This window comes from Physeter macrocephalus, chromosome 4 (genome assembly GCF_002837175.3).
Source record: "Physeter macrocephalus isolate SW-GA chromosome 4, ASM283717v5, whole genome shotgun sequence".
NCBI classification, from domain to species: Eukaryota; Metazoa; Chordata; class Mammalia; order Artiodactyla; family Physeteridae; genus Physeter; species Physeter macrocephalus.
In genome coordinates this window covers 87,904,345-87,924,756 of record NC_041217.1, presented here as the reverse complement: position 1 = coordinate 87,924,756, position 20,412 = coordinate 87,904,345, and the positions used below count along the sequence as shown (strand labels likewise).

The window sequence follows — 20,412 nt, the reverse complement described above, 5'->3', positions numbered from 1 at the left end:
AAAGAATCTAAAATGCAAATATCATATTGATTCTCTCAAAGTGGGGAGGATGGGGAAGGGGCAGAATATGCCTATAATAAGTGCCAATTATTAGTAACAGAAACAAAATATCAAGAGGTATAAAGTAGTGATACAGTACTGTTAATAATAATCCTATCACGCTTTAGTTGATTTTTTTCATTAAGTTCTATTATAGAACATGACTCTTATTTCTCTGCCTCTTTATATGCCTCTGGGAAGGAAGAAACAAAATTTAATTCTGGAAACTGCTCCGCTGCTAGAATGATTTGGAAGACTAAATCATTAAGGAGAAAAAAGTATATTTTAATTTCTAGATTCTATCTCTATTCAATTTGTCCTTGGTATTAGTCAGGTACTTTAATGTCCTGGTACAGGCTCAGATATATAAGGTCTAGAAAAAAAGGATTGAACTATTATTTTAAAGAGTTAGAAAGCAGAATAGATAAGAAAAGGTTAAGACAACAACAGAGGGCTTCCCTGGTGGCACAGTGGTTAAGAATCTGCCTGCCAATGCAGGGGACACAGGTTCAAGCCCTGGTCCAGCAAGATCCCACATGCCGCAGAGCAACTAAGCCCGTGCACCACAACTACTGAGCTTGCACTCTAGAGCCCGCAAGCCACAACTACTGAGTCCTCATGCCACAACTACTGAAGCTCACGTGCCTAGAGCCCATGCTCCACAACAAGAGAAGCCACCGCAAGGAGAAGCCTGTGCACCGTAACGAAGAGTAGCCCCTGCTCACCGCAACTAGAGAAAGCCTGGGCGCAGCAGCAAAAACCCAATGCAGGCAAAAAAAACAAAAAAAAGACAGCAACAGAGAATTTATATGAAACTAATTTATGGAAACTTAGGATGAACACCCATTCATATTTATTTATAATAGACCTGGTTAGCCTATGGATTTTTATAACATACTTACCTTTAGTACAATTTAAAATTCTAATCTCTAAAGAAATTGAGAACAGTTGTTAAATAATAAATATGCTCTAAACTGAACCTAAATTATAAGAAATAATTTGAATTCTATTTATAATTGTCTTTAAAGGAAGAATAAACCATCTTGAATAGTTTAACTTTTTTTCTGAGAAAGGACATCTTACTACTACCAGAATCACAGAACCTTGCCACTTCATGTTCTGACTTAATGCTAGGTATCTGCTTTCACTGAAAAATAAAACAGTCAGGAAGTCAAACTGCAACCATGACTTTTACTGATATGAAGACGACATCCAAGAACTAGAAGTAGCAATTCATCAAATTAGGATAATTCTCATAAGCCACTGACTTGATCAGAGGTGATAAGAAAACGACCCTCAAACTGAATGTTCAGAGGCCTACCTAGACTCTATAGATTACCACTATACAAGTTCCTTGTGTGCAGGTTTGAAGACAAGATCAGTTTCAGGCTCACTGACTTGCATAACACGCAGAGTGTCAAGCAGATTACTTCCAATATTAACTGAACCAAGTAAAGACAGTCACCACTGCATTGCCATATTATAATCATGATGATAGCCAACATTTATGGCATACCTCCTATATGCTAGAAATTATTCTAAGTAATTTTTTATATATGTTAATTCAATCTTCCAACAACCCTTGCTCATTTAAATATACATATTCAGGCTTCCCTGGTGGTGCAGTGGTCAGGAATCCGCCTGCCAATGCAGGGGACACGGGTTTGAGCCCTGGTCCAGGAAGATCCCACATGCCGCGGAGCAACTAAGCCCATGCACCACAACTACTGAGCCTGTGCTCTAGAGCCCGCTAGCCACAACTACTGAGCCCATGTGCCACAACTACTGAAGCCCACGCTTCTAGAGCCCATGCTCCGCAACAAGAGAATCCACCGCAATGAGAAGCCCGCGCACTGCAATGAAGAGTAACCCTGGCTCACCACAGTGAAGACCCAATGTGGCCAAAAATAAATAAATTTTTATAAATAAATAAATAAACAAACATATTCTGGTTTACTGATTTCTAAAAAAAAAAATGTTACCATATATTTACCTCCTATAGTTAAAAATAATATAAGTTCATACTGCCTTGGCAGAAATTATAAGAAAGAATCATTTTAATATACTGAATTCAATAGAATCTGAAAGTTTAAGCTCTCAAAATAACAATAAAAATAACAGGTAACACTTAATATAGTGCTTACTCTATGCCAGGTACTGTTTTAAGCACTTTATGTGGATTAACGCGTTTAATCTTCATGGCAACCCTGTGAAATAGATGAGGAAACAAGCAAATAGAAGGTAGTAACTTCCCCTAGGTCCTCAGCTACCCTGGGACAGAGCTGGATCCAGAAGTAGTCTACTTCCAGGCTATGTGCTGAAACCACCACTCTCACTGCTCCCTTTGCTTAGATGTGAAAGGCCATTTAAAGGGAAGAAGGACAAAACTAGATGAGCCCTCAGAATGCTGTGACTGGAAGAGATTAAGTAACTCCACACTACTTGAAACACTTAAAAAGCCTTAAAATTTCAAACTATACACGGCAAGTAGCAGTTACTGCATGCTCTTAATAGCTTTTAAATAATTCCTTATATTTAAAAAAAGACCGACCTATTGAGGAATTGTTCGGTAAGATTCTGCTGCTGATCAGGACCATCCTCCTGATTCACACCTCCTTCAAGCAGCATCTGTTGGTATATCTGTCGCTGTTGCTCCTTCTGTTCTAAATGCTGTTGATAGCGTAATCTTTGCCTATAATATTCTTGAAATTGTTCTGTTGAATCTCGAAGCTTAAAAATATTAGAAAAAATAATATATTTGAGCAGACTACAACTGAATATGTCACCACTCAAGAGTAACTTCTATAAGTGCTGAATAAAACATACAGATAGCTATAAATAACAATCAGAAAATACTTAATATATTGGCTCTTTGAAAAATAACATAGTATCCATGAGTCTTAACAGTCAAGTAGATCAGATCAGTTAATTTGCTGAATTCCACAGCAAGAGATTGACCAAAGTGAATGGTCATCCTGGATCCCTAACACCAAATAAAAATACAAGTTACAGTTGTCACAAGGGAGATATAGAGAATACAAATGTAGATAAAGACAAACACAAATCTATCTATATTACTAGAAAAAAAAATACTTACTGAGGGACTACATTAATATTTAATAAGCACAATATTAATCTTATCCAACACAATTTAAGCATGTAAGCGGCTTAATAGGTTACTCTGGAGGGAAGCTTATAAAATTTCCCTCAAAAACAATACTTTAATTCAAACAGCCTTTCACAAGAAAGTAGAATAAATGGGTGTTAAACTTAGCAGTCTCAACATTCCTTCCTCACTCTTCTAGAAGCCAACTTAAAGGACTTAGATATCATAGTGAATTCAAATATTGGCAAAGAAAGACTCCTGCCAAGCCGGAGTCTGGTCACATTACACAGGTCACGTGAACTGGAACAAATCAGTCATCTCTAAACTTGGCCAACACTGATAATAAGCTTATCTAAGAGTCTGGTACCGCTAACTAAAGCTAAAACTGTCTCCCTTTTCCAGAAAATAGTAACAGTCCCCTTTTACTTCATAACTTATAGCAATAACTCTGAGACAAAATTATCTGTATGTCCTTTAAAGAAAATTTTTGTGGTAAAATAAATACAAATACTGTAATTTTAACCATTTTTCAGTGTACAATTCAGTGGCATTAGATTCATAGTGTTGTACAACCATCACTATTATCTATTTCGAAAAATTTTCATCACCCCAAACAGAAATTCCATAACCATTAAGCAATAACTCCCCATTTCCCTCTCCTCCTAACCCCTGCTAACTTCTACTTTGTGTCTCTATAAATTTGCCTATCCTAGATATTACATATAAATGGAATCATACAATATTTGTCCTTTTGTGTCTGGCTTATTTCACTTAACACGATGTTTTAAAGGTTCATCCAAGTTGTAGCATATCATTCCTTTTTATGGCTGAATAATATCCCATTGTATGGTTATATCACTTTTGTTTATCCATTAACCTATGGATGGACACGGGTTATTTCTACCTTTTGGCCACTATAAATAATGCTGCTATGAACATGGATGTACAGATATCTGTTTGAGTCCTTGCTTTCAATGTCTTTGGGTATATACCTAGAAGTGAAATGACTGGGTCATACAGTAATTCTATATTTAGCTTTTTGAGGTACCATGAAACCACAGCGACAGCACCATTTTACATACCAACCAGCAATGTATGAGGGCTCAAATTTCTCTATTTCCTCATCAACACGTGTTATTTTCCATTGCTTTGATTTTAGCCATTTTAGTAGTTGTGAAGTTATATTTCATTGTGGTTTTGATTTACGTTTCCCTAATGACAAGTGATGTTAGGCATCTTCTTCATGTACTTATTGGCCATTTATAGACATTTAGCCAATTTGCAGAAATATCTATTCAAGTCCTTTTTAGATTGGATTTTTTTGTTGTTGAGTTGTAGTAGTTCTTTACGTAGTCTAGCTAGTAAACTCTTGCCAGATAAATGATTTACAAATATTTTTCCCATTCTGTAGGCTGTCCTTTCACTTTCTTGATAATGTCCTTTGATGCACAAAAGGTTTTTTAAAAAAATATTTATTTATTTATTTTGGCTGCCCTGGGTCTTAGTTGTGGCATGTGGGATCTTTAATTGCAGCATGTGGGCTCTTAGTTGCAGCATGCAGACTTCTTAATTGTGGCACATGTGTGGGACCTAGTTCCCCGACCAGGGATCGAACCCGGGCCCCTTGCATTGGGAGCATGGAGTCTTACCCACTGGACCACCAGGGAAATCCAAAAGTTTTTAATTTTGATGAAGTCCAATTTATCAATTTTTACATTTGTTGCTTAAGCTTTGGTATCATATGTAAGAACACATTACAAAATCTAAAGTTGTGAAGATTTATCCCTTTGTTTTCTTCTAAGAATTTTAAACTTTTAGGTCCTATACTTAAGCTGTTGATCTATTTTAGTTAATTTTTATATATGGTGTGAGGTAGAGGTCCAACTTCATTCTTTTGCATGTGGAAATCCAGTTGATCTAGCATCATCTGTTGAAAAGACTATTTTTTCCCCCACTGAATGGACTTGGCACACTTGCCAATAATCAGTTGGCCATAGATATACGGAATTATTTCTGGTCTCTCAATTTATTCCATTGGTCTATATGTCTATCCTTATACAAGTACCACACAGTTTGGATTACTGTAGCTTTGTAGTAAGTTTTGAAATTATGAAGTGTGACTCCTACAAATTTGTTCTTTTTTCAAAATTGTTTTGGCTATTCAAGGTCCCTTACAATTCCATATGAATTTGAGTATTGGCTTTTCCATTACTGCAAAAGAGGCGGTGGAATTTTTATAGGAATTGTATGGAATCTGTAAATAATACTGGGGTAGTACTGACATCTTAACAGTATTAAATCTTCCGATCCATTAACACAGAATGTCTTCAATTATTTAGACCTTCTTTAACTTCTTTCAGCAATGTTTTGTAGATTTTAGCATACAAGTCTTTCAACTCCTTAATTTATTCCCAGATATTTTATCCTTCTATATGCTGTTGTAAATGAAATCGCTTTCTTAATTTCCTTTTCTGATTGTTCATTGTTAGTGTATAGAAACACAACTGATTTTTATCTGTTGATCTTGTACCCTGCAACTCTGCTGAACCTGTTTATAAGCTCTAGTAGCTGTCTTGTGAATTATTCATGATTATACATATAATATTCATGTCATCTGTGAATAGAGATAGCTTTACTTCTTCCTTTCCAATTTATTTCTTTTTCTGGTCTAACTGCTCGGCTAGAACGTCTAATAAATGTTGAATAGCAGCAGTGAAAGCAGGCATCCTTATCTTTGTTCCTGATCTTAGGGAGAAAGCTTTTAGTCATTAACTTTTTTTTTTTTTAAGATGTTGGGGGTAGGAGTTTATTAATTAATTTATTTATTTTTGCTGTGTTGGGTCTTCATTTCTGTGCAAGGGCTTTCTCTAGTTGTGGCAAGTGGCGGCCACTCTTCATCGCGGTGCGCGGGCCTCTCACTATCGCGGCCTCTCTTGTTGCGGAGCACAGGCTCCAGACGCGCAGGCTCAGTAGTTGTGGCTCACGGGCCTAGCTGCTCCGCGGCATGTGGATCCTCCCAGACCAGGGCTCGAACCCGTGCCCCCTGCATTAGCAGACAGATTCTCAACCACTGCACCACCAGGGAAGCCCCAGACATTAACTACTGAGTATGATGTTAGGTTGGGTTTTACATAAATAATCTTCACCATGCTGAGGAAGTTCCATTCTATTCTTAGTTCTCTGAGAGCTTTTATCAGCAAAGTGTTTGATTTTGTCAAATGTCTTTTCTGCATCAATTGAGATGATTGCATGTTGTTTCTTTTTTTCCTTCATTCTATTAATGTGATGTATATTAAACTGATTGATTGTTTTTTTATGTTGAACCACCTTGCATCCTGCAATCAATCCACTTGGTCAGAATGAATAATCCTTTTAATATGCTGATGGATTTGGTTTACCAGTATTTTGTTGATTTTTGCTTCTATGTTTATAAGAGGTATTGGTCTGTAATTTTCTTTTCTTGTAATATTTTCACTTGGTTTTGCTATCAGGGTAATGCTGGCCTCACAGAATGAGTTAGGAAGTGTTTCCTCCTCATATTTTTTGGAAAATTTTGAGGATTGTTAACGCTTCCTAAATGTTTGTAGAATTCACCAGTAAAGCCATCTGATCCCAGTCTTTTCTTTGTTGAGAAGTTTTTTGATTACTGATTCAATCTCTTTACTCATTATAGATCTGTTGAGATTTTCTATTTCTTTCTGAGTCAGTTTAGTAATTTGTGTTTCTAAGGAATTTGTCCATTTCATCTAAGTTATTTAATTTGTTGGCTTACAACTGGTCACCGTATTCTCTTATAATCTTTTTCATTATTGTAAGGTTGATAGTTTTATTTTTGATTTTAGTTATTTATATTTTCTTTTTCTTTGTCAGTCTAGCTAAGGGCTTGTCAGTTTTTTAATTTTTATTTATTTATTTTTTTGAGGTACGTGGGCCTCTCACTGCCGTGGCCTCTCCCATCGCGGAGCACAGGCTCCGGACGCGCAGGCTCAGCGGCCATGGCTCACGGGCCCAGCCGCTCCGCGGCACGTGGGATCCTACCGGATCGGGGCACAAACCTGCGTCCCCTGCATCGGCAGGCAAACTCCCAACCACTGCGCCACCAGGGAAGCCCTAGGGCTTGTCAGTTTTATTGATCTTTTCAAAGAACCAACTTTTGGTTCTGTTGATTCCCTCTGTTGTTTTCCTTTTTCTATTTTATTTCTCTCTCTTCTAATCTTTATTATTTCCTTCCTTCTGTTAGCTTTGGGTCTAGCTTGCTCTTCCTTTTCCTAGCTCTTCAAGGCATAAAATTAGGTTATTGATTTGAGATCTTTCTTCTTTTTTAATGTAAGCATTTCCAGCTATAAATTTCTCCCTGAGCACTGCTTTTGCTGCATTCCATAATTTTGTTGTATATTTGGTATGTTGTACTCATTTTCATTAGTCTCTAAGTATTTTCTAATTTCCCTTATGATTTCTTCTTTGATCCAGTGGTTGTTTAAGAGTGTGTTGAGGGCTTCCCTCGTGGCGCAGCGGTTGAGAGTCCGCCTGCCGATGCAGGGCAAACGGGTTCGTGCCCCGGTCCGGGAAGATCCCACATGCCGCGGAGCGGCTGGGCCCGTGAGCCATGCCCGCTGAGCCTGCGCGTCCGGAGCCTGTGCTCCGCAACGGGAGAGGCCACAGCAGTGAGAGGCCCGCGTACCGCAAAAAAAAAAAAAAGAGTGTGTTGATTAATTTTTACAAATTTTGGATTTTAAAATTTTCCTTCTGTTATCAATTTCTAGCTTCATTCCACTGTGGTCAGAGGAGATACTTTACATGATTTCAAATCTTTTAAAAGTTATTGAGACTTGTTTTGCGTCCTAACACATGGTCTATCCTGAAGAACACTGCACGTGCACTGGAGAAGAATGTGTATTCTACTATTGTTGACTGTTCTATAGATGTCTATTATGTCCAGTTGGTTTACAGTGTTGTTCAAGTCCTCTATATCCTTACTGATCTTCTGTTAAATGTTCTATCCATTACTGCAAGTGGGGTATTGGTGTCTCCAACTATTATTGCAGAACTGGCTATTTCTCCCTTCAGCTCTGCCAATGTTTGCCTCATATATTTCAGGATTCTGTTGTTTTGTGCACATCCATATGTACTTTTAAGAATAATTTTTCTACTTCATTCTAAATATTTAGTCAAAACCAAAAAAACTTATTCAACTTATTAAACCTACCTACTCACCCCTTATAAGTGGGATAATATATTTAAGATAAAATTTACACCCTATTTCACAGTACAATTTCCTTCCCAAAGCACCACAGAAAAATAATCTGGAACTCTAAAGGCTTAGATAAAGTATTATTCTATATTGTAAATGTCATAATTTCTTGCTCATTAAATCTAATTAGCAAAATACAGAGCATATATCTTAAAAATACAAGCTGTCCACAACTTAATGCAAGTTCAATTACGTGAGTGCTCAAACATGTAGAAGCAATGTCAACTGTGATATTTTAAATTGTTAATAAATCCATCCATTAAAAATGCTCCAAAATATACAGTGATAACTAAAAATACTATAAATTCTTAAGGAAGAGGGGAGAAAATGATATAATAAATAAGAAAATCTAGATATTCTCTCTCTTACTCTCAAATATCAGAAAATTCTTTTTAAATTCTATCCAAACAAATAGTATTACTTCTTACAAAGAGAATAACTCTAAAAGACTCGAGGTGTAGTAAATATTACCTCATTTTTTTCTTGCTTAGCTGGTCCTGAATTCTGTGCACCATTTGCAGGCTCTTTTTCTGAAAGTGAACTCTGGCCCAGGATTTCACCGCTGATAGGCCGCGGTGCCTCAACAGGTGTATCACTTCAGGGCAAAAAACAAAAAGGAAGAGGTAGGGGTAAAGAAAAACATATTGTAGTTAGAGAAATTTTAATTTAAAAAGTGAATATTTAGCCTAAGTGTTTATCAAATGCACAAAAACAGATTTTTAAATTTTACTTTCTTCTCTTAAGTACACTATGTAAGGGATTTTTAAAAATAGAATGTGCTTATAATGGAAGAGCACTGGATTATTAAGCAAGGAGGTTAGGGGCTCCCATCTAAAATAATGTGTGTGGCCTTGGGAAAATCACTTACATTCTCTGTGGCTCAGCTTCACCTACAAATTAATAGGTTAGATGACCTAATGCCTACATTCTCTTAAAGAACTCTTAATCTGTTATTTTGTTATCCAAACATCAATTTTCTTTCCTCTAATATATTTCAATAAAATTTTAAGAATAGTTGAGATTTTATTAAAAGGCTTTCTTTGATTTATTTGCACTTAACACAAAAGCTAAACATACCTCTTTCAAATTAAAAAAAACTTTTATACTAATTATTTTTATTTATTTGTGTAAAATTTATTTAAAATTTGTTTTATTTTTGGCCGCATTGAGTCTCTGTTGCTGCGCGCAGTCTTTCTCTAGTTGCGGCGAGCGGGGACTGCTCTTCATTGCAGTGTGTGGGCTTCTCATTGCAGTGGCTTCTCTTGTTGTGGAGCACAGGCTCTAGGCGCGCAGGCTTCAGTAGTTGTGGCTCGTAGGCTCTAGAGCGCAGGCTCAGTAGTTGTGGCACACTGGCTTAGTTGCTCCACGGCATGTGGGATCTTCCCAGACCAGGGCTTGAACCGTGTCCCCTGCATTGGCAGGCGGATTCTTAACCACTGCACCACCAGGGAAGTCCCCAAATATTTTTAATGTATACTAATTATTAAGCTTGATGTCTTATGTCAGGTTGTTCCTAACAGTCTTCTAAACTACTAGCAATTTCTACTTTTCATAGTTATGCTGTTCAAAGTTTTTAATAACTAAGATTATCCAAAGATGACAAATACCACATTCACACAGATTACCTATCAGTAAAAGGCACCATAGGAACAAGTACAAAAGTAAAGTGATTTTTGTCTTCAATGAATTTGATTAGGAGATGACTTCCTAATGGCCTCTCCAGGAAGAAGTATGTAAGACATATCAAAATATAGGTCTAGGGTTTAGGAAAGCAGAGCTAGACAGTCATCTTCACAAAGGCACCATTAGTTAGGAGCCTAGTAGTCTTAAGTACCTAAACATACATACACACACATGCACCCTGAGGAGGAAGAAGAAAGACCTGGGAAGAGTTTTCAGCTACCAGACTGTGCTGTAAGCTGCTAATGACCATAGGAAGCCCAATCTTAGCCCATAAGTTAGAATTTTTAAGAGTTATTAACTGTATAGAGATAGAATAAAACAACCTTTATAAAGTAACATTTAATTTTGCAATTTATACAGCACTTCCACATGCATTATCTCATTTAACTTGCACAATAACCTGTAAAATAGGTTAAAACTCCCATTTCACACATGAGGAAACAGACTCAATAAAGTCATTTTCCCAAAAATACACAGTAAATAAAGCTAGGACTTGAATCCAGGTCTTCAGACTCCAAATCCAATGCTGGCACATGTCTGAGAATAGATCCTTTTTCCTGACATTTAATTTTGAGACCATTATATTGTATAGTCACAGCTTGTGTATTTCAACTGATTTTTATTCCTTTTTTATTTTGAGTTGGTTTCTGTTCGAGTGAAAAGATATCCTTCAGAATACCACACACTCCTGGGCTTCCCTGGTGGTGCAGTGGTTGAGAGTCCGCCTGCCGATGCAGGAGACACGGGTTCGTGCCCTGGTCCGGGAAGATCCCACATGCCACGGAGCGGCTAGGCCCGTGAGCCCTGGCCGCTGAGCCTGCGCATCCGGAGCCTGTGCTCCGCAATGGGAGAGGCCACGACAGTGAGAGGCCCGTGTACCGCAAAAAAAAAAACCCAAAAACCACACACTCTTTAATAAATTTTTCTTCTGTGTTTTATCTTCTTCTTCACCATAGTAACTCAATCATATCCTGGGGATGCAGCACAGTGCTAGCACAGAGTAGACAATCAAATATTTTTAAATGAATACTGACTTCAAATTACCACAAGTAGGAGTCTCTTTATGTTGCATTTTTTTATGGTGCATTTTAACATAATTGATCTAACTGAGCTTTCCAATATTTTTTAATTACACCTAAAATATTCTTTAAAACCAGGTAAACTTTTTTCCAAAGTAAATGTTTATACTTTATCCACAGCACAATAGCTCTCCCATAGTATGTTATTAGTAGCCCTTTTGACACATTGTACTTTCCAAGGGTATGGACCCTGAACAAGGGAAATTTATATTTATTAAGCACTAAGCACATGTTTACCACTCTGCAAGTCAACACTCTATTTTATAGAGGAGGTCATTGAGGCTCAGAGAGATTAAGTAACCATCCCAAGATCACACAGCTAGAAAATGGCAAGGCTACAGTTCAAACCCAAGTCTGACTCCAAAGACCATGTTCTATTCATTGTTCTACACTGCTTTGTCTCATAAGTTTTCCAATTTCAGAGACATGACAGATGTTTTCTGGGTTATTACTACTGCTCAGCTAATAACACATATATTACTTACCTTTTGACATGTCATGTTTTACCCCACTGCTTATTCTATCATGGTCTAATAACTTATATTCCCCTTCTTTCCATCTTTATTCAGTCATTCCTCAATTTATATACTTTCTTTACATAGGGAATAGCACATGTAGAGTCAAATTTGGCTGCATTTTTGTGTGTCTTTTTTCTTTATAAAGACAATCCCACTGGTGCACAATTCAAAACATGCTATTCATCGTATCAACCAAGAAGATCCTATCATCTCATGTACTCAGAAGAATATCAGCAGTTCCCCCAGAATTGAAGCCCAGCATCCCAGACAATGAGAATTTTCTCTAAGGGGATCAGAAAGTCCAAGAAAACTTTAAGATAGTCTCTACCAATGCTCAAGATTCTCTATTCCCTTAGGATTTAGGTAATAGGATGCTCCTATATTAAATTATATTCATTCATTTCTATCACTAAATATCATCTTTATCTTTCAAATATAAAATACAGAGCAATAAGATGCCTTAAGAAGTCACCCTAGGCTTTGGGAAGTCCCTCACTTAACTGATCCCAGAATCCTCTCCTCTTTTTAAAGAACATTAAAGAAAATCACACCCACCCACCCCAACAATCTCACAGCAACTTAACAGAAAATGCTTCCATAAATATTTATCCTGTAATTCTTGTGCCTTAACCCTTAACTAAAGATCTCCTCCTGTTTTAATTAGAAATAGAACTTCCAAGTCCAGTGCTCCTTCTTCAACAAAGAATGCCTCCAACTATCCTATATGAATAATAAAGGATTTAGGTTTAGTTTTTGTGCTTTTAATAAACTTATTGCAGTTGACAGTAATACTTCATAAAATCAACTCTGAGTATAGGAAACCAGGATGTGTCCCCAGTGGGTTTCCTGGAAAATGGAGGCAGGAAGTTTCCTAAGCCTTGAAATAAAGAACTGCTAATCAGGAAATTTTTATTTCAAGCCAGGTTTGAAGGAAAAACTGAGTAGTAGTTTTAATACTTAATTTCCTCATGTATGTATATAAAGAATTACTAAAAAAAGATAAGTGGAAATAATCATTTTTATATATACATGTTCAATACAGTAATATTTATAGGAAACAGTCTACTCTCCTACAATAAGGAACTAGGCAAAATTATGATCCAGTCATACAATGGAATACTGCACACATTAATCACTGACCTCAATAAATGTTTAAAAATATGGGAAAAAGTCATGATTTATCAAGTGAAAAAAGCAAATTATATGAAAATATATATAGCACCTTCCCAATTTTTAAAAATGTATTCATAGGAAAAATGTTGGTCATCTAAGTGCAAGATTGTGTGGGATTTTAATTCTCTTATTGATACCCTTCTATATTTTCCAAAATTTCTTCAATGCACATGTACTGCCTTTATAACCAGCAAAATGATAATACGGGATACAAAAATAAAGGTTTTCCCTGATAACTGTAATTATCAAAATTTTTAAAACGCCTTATAAATAAAGTTTTAAAGACTAACTTTCAACTACATGGACTTGAACATTTAGAAAACACACACACACACACACACACACACACACACACACACCCCAATTAGATTATCTCACACTTGTAGAGATCTCCCAATTTTCATGAGCAAATACTTACCGTTCAGGGGATTCTTCATAAATACTGTGACATTCTGTATTCTCAAGCATGAGACTTCTACTGAGGTTTTGTACCCCTGGATAATGGAAGTTAGCAAAGGAGTGTGACATTGGAGAAGTTTTGTTCCCAAGGTCTGAAATTCTCTTATCGTGACTGGTTAGTCCACAAGTGAGGCCATCTAAAGCAGGATTCAGAGAGCGGGTCATATAGGCATCAGCTGATTGAGGCCTTCTCATTGGAGATGATGGATAGGGAGAAAGTTTGCTGATAAGAGGAGTCAAAAGATCAGCATACGCAGCTTTTGTGGGTTTCAGAAGTTTGTCAACGTGAATATTAAGCATTTTCTGTTCAAAAGCACAAGAGAAGACCGAAGATGGGAGATTTTGAAGCCATGACAATAAACTCAGATCCAAATCATCACAACCATTACCACATAAGAGGTCAATGCCAAGTAGTACTTCACTTTCTGTAATTTCTTCTCCAGTTGCTTTACTTTGACAAAATTCTACACAGCATTCATAAAGTAGGCCCTTCATTACAAGCTGAAATAAACGATTGTTACTTGCTTTAAAACCAGCCTCACTTAGCTTCCTATCAGCAGGGATGAATTCTGCAACCATGACACAAGCCTCTTCAAAACAGTGAACTCGTGCAGTGCTGGGATTCCAGTCCTTAAATTCAGCATGATTGGTCAGACGAGGCAAAGTCAAAAGCAAACAGAGCTTGCTATAATCATCTTTAGAAGGACAGTACTCTTCTAGGGCATGTAAACATTGCACAGCTTCTTGCATGGTAAATTCCAGCTGTAAGAAAAACATAAGTGATTGCTATAAAGAGAGATGCTATGAGATATGAAAATAATGAGAGTATTTTATTCAAATATAAAGACACTTTACAAATTTTCACAGACTGTTCAACTGCAAAAGGATAAACTCATGTCACAGAATACTCATATAATTGTGGGCTATTTAACAACTTTCAAATCAGGAACCAAAATGTTTTTTACTCCTAAAATAAAGATTTTAAAATTTGATTATTAGCACATTCAACTTTTACCTATAAAAAAAAGTGTTGTAATTCAGACTTAATACTATCATTTTCAAATGTATAATTTTTTAAGAGTAAGGATAATTAAGTTTTCTAGCAATGAAACTGAAGCATGTCAAAATTCAATTATTTATTATAGCTTACTATCACTCCAGCTTACTCAAAAAGCAAAAGAGCCATTCTCAAACTTACCTTAGGACAAATGTGTGTGGGGAAAGAAAGCAAATCAAGAAAGGGAACACCTACAGTTCATTTCTACAAAAACAGTGCAGAGACAGAACAAAAGGAAGCTTAGCTGAAAAACAAATTACAGTAATTTGTATAGTGAATATTATCTTAGGATCATAAGCTTTTGATGATGTAAGGCACCTTAGAGCTTGCATAGCACAGCTTCTATATCTTACCTGTGGGAAAAGTTAGGGTGCAGATTTAAACTAAGTAATTCAGTTGGTTAGTGACGAAGACAGAATAAAAATTCTTACTGACTAATATTCCAGTGTTCTTTTCACTTTTTTCTTTTTTTTGGCCACAACATGCAGCACGCAGAATCTTAGTTCCCCGACCAGGGATCAAACCCGTGCCCCCTGCAGTGGAAGCATGGAGTCTTAACCACTGGACTACCAGGGAAGTCCTTCTTCCCACTTTTAAACATCATTATCTGCAAACATTTCTCTATTATTTCAATGATTACTTACTGGCACTTAAAAGTTTCTTTGGTTTTGGATGCAACAATACTAATATTAAAACTTTAAAAGTATCTCTCTAATCAAAAAGAATTTAATATCATTAAATCTAAATTGTTATTAAAAATACACACTGTATTTAAAAAACACCTTTGGGGAATTCCTTGGCAGTCCAGTGGTTAGGGCTCTGTGCTTTCACTGCTGAGGGCCCGGTTCAATCCCTGGTCAGGGAACTAAGATTCTACAAGCTGCACTGTGCAGCCAAAACAAAAAACAAAAAAAAGAGTTAAAAAACACACCTCTGGATCAAAGAAAGTACTGAAAAGACAAAAAGAGGAAGTAAACATAATCCACTTCTGGGATAAGAAAAGAAGCAATGATGTAGAGTCATCAAGTCAAACATCTTTTGCTATCTATATCACCTTAAACAAGAGGGGAGCACACACTCTCCAACCAGACAGCCACTCATTTATCATCTTTGCCTAAATCACAGAACAAATTCAGAAGCACTACAGACTGAAACTACTACATCTGCAAAAGAGCAGACCTTGCCCCACACCCGCTCATAAAAACTTTGAAAACTCATGATACTAATCTTTTGTTTTAGTGAATAGAATACTTATGACTGAAACAAGACTGTGGCGCAAACCTTTAGGAATAAAAATCTTACATGCTGGGGCTCATCTTCTGCTGACATTGCGTTGTTAACACATAAAGCTTCTAAAAACTTCTGCTTCAGGATAATATAACGAAACCTGTGAAAAATAGAATATGAAACATTAAAATGATTAAAAGCTGAATTATAGCAATGTTGAAGACTAGAAATGAAACTCAAGTTCCTAAAGCAAAACAGGCCAAGTTTTTCTTATAGGACTAATTATTTCTTTAAAAAAAGACTTTAAAAAATTAATTTCCCAATGTCTCATAAATCAAATGTACTTATAAGTTACTGTAAGTACCTTTGCTTTCAGAAAATTCTTTAATTATTTTACAAAGCTGATCACATTGAAGCCATAATAATAAAATAATTTCAGTAGCAAGTAATCACAATTTAATACTGAAAGGAAGGATTTCTATTTGCAATATTAATTCTAAGCAATCAAGTTTTCATGGAAGATGTCAAATGTCACCTAATATGAAACCAAAATCCTTTATATTCCAAATATTTTATTTCCCCAAATATGTCCTCTTTTCTTTTCAAACATGAGAAAGGTCTAATAAAAATAGAGCTGAAAGGATAGGAAGGAATGAACAACATTGCTAAAAAACCATAAGATAACTGTAGACTTAAAACTTTTTAAAAGGGATTTTTCAGAGGGGGGAAGGGAGTGTCTACCTGACTTCTTTATGAATCAAAAAATGTTGACTGCCTTAAGCATTTTCAAGAAAAGTGTTTCTAAGGGCTGAAAGAAAATAATAATGAACTTCACAGTCATTCTTTCAACCACTGTTGTAACAGCAAATATGTGTCCAATAAAACAAAATCCCTGCCTTCAGGAAGAGGGTCATCTAATGGAAGCAACCCAAGTACCCATCAACAGATGACTGGATTAAGAAGCTGTGGTTCAGAGTCCGCCTGCTGATGCAGGGGACACGGGTTCGTGCCCTGGTCCAGGAAGATCCCACATGCCGCGGAGCGGCTGGGCCCGTGAGCCATGGCCGCTGAGCCTGCAAGTCCGGAGCCTGTGATCCGCAATGGGAGAGGCCACAACAGTGAGAGGCCCGCATACGGCAAAAAAAAAAAAAAAAAAAAAAAAAAAGAAGCTGTGGTGCATTGCAGCAACATGGATGGACTTAGAGATTGTCATACTGAGTGAAGTCAGTCAGACAGAAAAGGACAAATATCATATGATATTGCTTATATGTGGAATCTAAAAAGTGGTACAAATGAACTTATTTACAAAATAGAATTAGAGTTACAGATGTGGAAAACAAACTTATGGTTAACAGGGGGGAAGGGGAGGAGGGATAAATTGGGAGATTGGGATTGACATATACACACTACTCTATATGAAACAAATAACTAATAAAGACCTACTATATAGCACAGGAAACTACTCAATACTCTGTAATGACCTACATGGGAAAAGAATCTAAAAAAGAGTGGATATATGTATAACTGAATCACTTTGCTGTACACCTGAAACTAACACAACATTGTAAATCAACTATACTTCACTAAAAATTTTTTTAAGTCACACAAGGAAGCAGAAAAAGAATGAAATATTGCCATCTGCAAAAACATGGATGAACCTAGAGAATATTGTACTTACTGAAATAAGTCAAAGAAAGACAAATACTATATGATAACACTTATATGTAGAATCTAAAAAATAATACAAATATATATACAAAACAGAAACAGACTCACAGACACAGAAAACAAACTTGTGGTTACCAAAATGCGGGGGGAGGGATAAGTTAGGGGTATGAGATTAACAAAGGCAAACTACTACACATAAAATAGGTAAGCAACAAGGATTAACTATATAGCACAGAGAATTATACCCAGTATCTTGTAATAACCTATAACAGAATATAATCTGAAAAAATACTGAAACACTATGATGTATACCTGAAGCTAACACAATATTATAAATCAACTATACTTCAATTTTTAAAAAAAAATAAGAGGGTCATCTAATAAATTGCATGAAATATGTATAGAATTCAGCAAGATTTCAAAGGAGTATGAAACCAGGTCTACCAGAAATAGTGAGGGTCTTACAAGAACTGACTCTTGGAAGATGATCAAGAATGTGCTATGTAAAGGCAGGAGATGATGTAAGAAACAGTATCCCAGATAAATGAAGAATGTATAAAAGCAAAGAGGGGGCTTCCCTGGTAGCGCAGTGGTTGAGAATCCACCTGCTGATGCAAGGCACATGGCGAATCGTGCCCCGGTCCAGGAAGATCCCACATGCCGCGGAGTGGCTGGGCCCATGAACCATGGCTGCTGAGCCTGCGCAGCCGGAGCCTGTGCTCCGCAACAAGAGAGGCCACAACAGTGAGAGGCCCGCGTACCGCAAAAAAAAAAAAAAAAGCAAAGAGGTATCAAATAGCATGGTTTACAGAGAATCAGAAACTAATATGAGGTTCCACTTCTGATAATGGTAGAGTAATTTGTACCTGGCTAACCTTTCTGCAAATAACAATTAAACCCTAGATTAAATACAAAAAAATATTTGAAAGCACTGAAGAAAAAAAAAAAAAGCTGGCATAACTAGAGGGAAGTCAATCCTTGAAAAAGGGAACTTTAGGGGGTGAGACTGAAGGGTATAAGGCCTTCCAGTTGAGGGCACTCCCCAGTCCACACAGTGTGAGCTAGAACTCAGGCAGAAAGCTGCAGTTTTACAGGCTTTGGAGAAGTCAGGCTTTTGAGAAGTTCAGCTGCCAGAACAGCTGAAAAGTGGTGGGCAGGGTAGGAGGATCCAAAATAAGAGGAAACCACAATGAAAAATACACCAAAATCTACTGTATAAACTGTGCCTAAATCCTTGGTCATCCCTAAAACTGAAGATGCAAGGGAGACTCCAAAGAGCCCAGGGAAAGCAACAGACTGAAGGCTAAATAACTGAGCAGGGATTTCACCTGATGTCCACTAGGTGAGGGACAGAGTTTGCATTCTGAAGTACAACAAAGTAAACTCCCTGCATGAATAAAAATCAATACCTTCCAAAAGAAGATAACAGAAATCCAGAGTTTCAACAATGAATCCCAATGTGCAAAATACATTTAAAAATGACTAGATGTGGGCTTCCCTGGTGGCGCAGTGGTTGAGAGTCCGCCTGCCGATCCAGGGGATATGGGTTCATGCCCTGGTCCAGGAAGATCCCACATGCTGCGGAGCGGCTAGGCCCGTGAGCCATGGCCGCTGAGCCTGCGCATCCGGAGCCTGTGCTCCGCAACAGGAGAGGCCACAACGGTGAGAGGCCCGCGTACCGCAAAAAAAAAATAAATAAATGACTAGACATGAGAAAACAGTGACTCATAGTTAAGAGAAAACGCAATCAATAGAAACTGAGCCTGATATAACCTAAAAGTTGGAATTAGCAAATAAGGACTATTAGTGAACAAGCAGTTACTAAAAATATGTTCAAGGGCTTATTGGGAAGTACAGTCACAATGAACACACAGATAGGAATATCTCAGAGAAAAATTATAAATAAAAGTAATTTCTGCAACCAAAAAGTACAATATCTGAAATGAAAAATTCATTGTTTATGAGCAGATTGCTAATAACTGAAGAAAGTGTCAATAAACATTGAAGGTAAATCAACAGAAATAATCCAGACTGAAGAATACACAGAAAAAATGTTTTTTTTAAAAAAGGAACAAAAGCCTGAAAACTGTGGAACAATATCAATCTGTCTAATATTGTATACTTAGAAGAAGAAAAAGGGGCAGAAAAAATCTTTGAAGATATAACTGCCAAAAACTTCCCAAACTTGATGAAAGACATAAACTTATAGATCCAAAAAGCTCAGCAAACCCCAAGCAGGAAAAAATACAAATAAATCACACTTAGGCACATCAAAATCAAACTGCTGAAAACTAATGACAAGGAGAAAATCTTGAAGGCAGCCAGTAGAAGAAGAAAAAAAAGAAAGAAATAAACATTACATACAAGAGAATTAAGGATAACTGTTTGTCAGAAATAATGGAGGCCAGGAAACAATGGAATGACATCTTTAAATTCTTTGTACTATCATGAAGAAACAACTGCTTCAGACATGGCCCTTGTGATGTTTTATATATAGACACTGTTGACTAAGGGCTTTATATATCAGATGTTCAACTAATTGAAGTACATGCAAGCTGTCTCTAGAAGTGCTCCAACTCAATGGGACTGAGTGTACTATTTGCTAGGAAAACTAAAAGTCTTGTTTTTAAATTTTTGTTTATTGTTTTATTTTGCTCAACTTCTACCAATGATAAGACACTAAAAATTTCAGATGAAATCTTACCTTTTTTTGTCAAATTTTTCCATACATTCTAGAGGCTGAATGAACTGAAGAACTTCATCCCATTGACCATCAAGGATTAGCTGCCTATATAAAGAAAAATCCACACATGCTATCAAATTTGTGCTACACTAATTAAAAGCAGAAGAGATGACAAGATAGCATTAGAACTTCACAAAGCAGGTAATGAGAATAACATTTTACTTGGTTTTTCAACCACTATAATAAACTTCTTTACAACTTATGTGTAACAACATACGCTATATGAGAAGAATTTGTGAATCTGCACCCACTCCTCATTCTAAAATATGGTTTTTTTACCTATGTAAAAACATTGAACTAAGTCTAAAAGTTTCTTTATTTCCCCACTAATCTTATAAAGTTATTCTGTATTATTTAGGGGCCAGTGTGTTGGTATGTTCCAGTCTCACTAAGTCATTGGTTCTCAACT

The 20,412-nt window shown here is 36.6% G+C and overlaps 1 protein-coding gene across 1 annotated transcript in view; it reads right to left on the bottom strand.

Annotated features, from left to right (window-relative positions):
- Nucleotides 1–20,412, bottom strand: part of WDR47 (WD repeat domain 47) — a 57,690-nt gene that overhangs the window by 17,523 nt on the left and 19,755 nt on the right. Inside the window, exons 3-7 of the mRNA XM_007106451.4 lie at nucleotides 19,965–20,048; nucleotides 15,668–15,752; nucleotides 13,268–14,070; nucleotides 8,868–8,991; nucleotides 2,591–2,769 (exon numbers count right to left, since the gene is read on the bottom strand). Coding sequence (XP_007106513.1) covers nucleotides 2,591–2,769; nucleotides 8,868–8,991; nucleotides 13,268–14,070; nucleotides 15,668–15,752; nucleotides 19,965–20,048 — 1,275 coding nt within the window. The remainder of the gene's footprint in view (nucleotides 1–2,590; nucleotides 2,770–8,867; nucleotides 8,992–13,267; nucleotides 14,071–15,667; nucleotides 15,753–19,964; nucleotides 20,049–20,412) is intronic.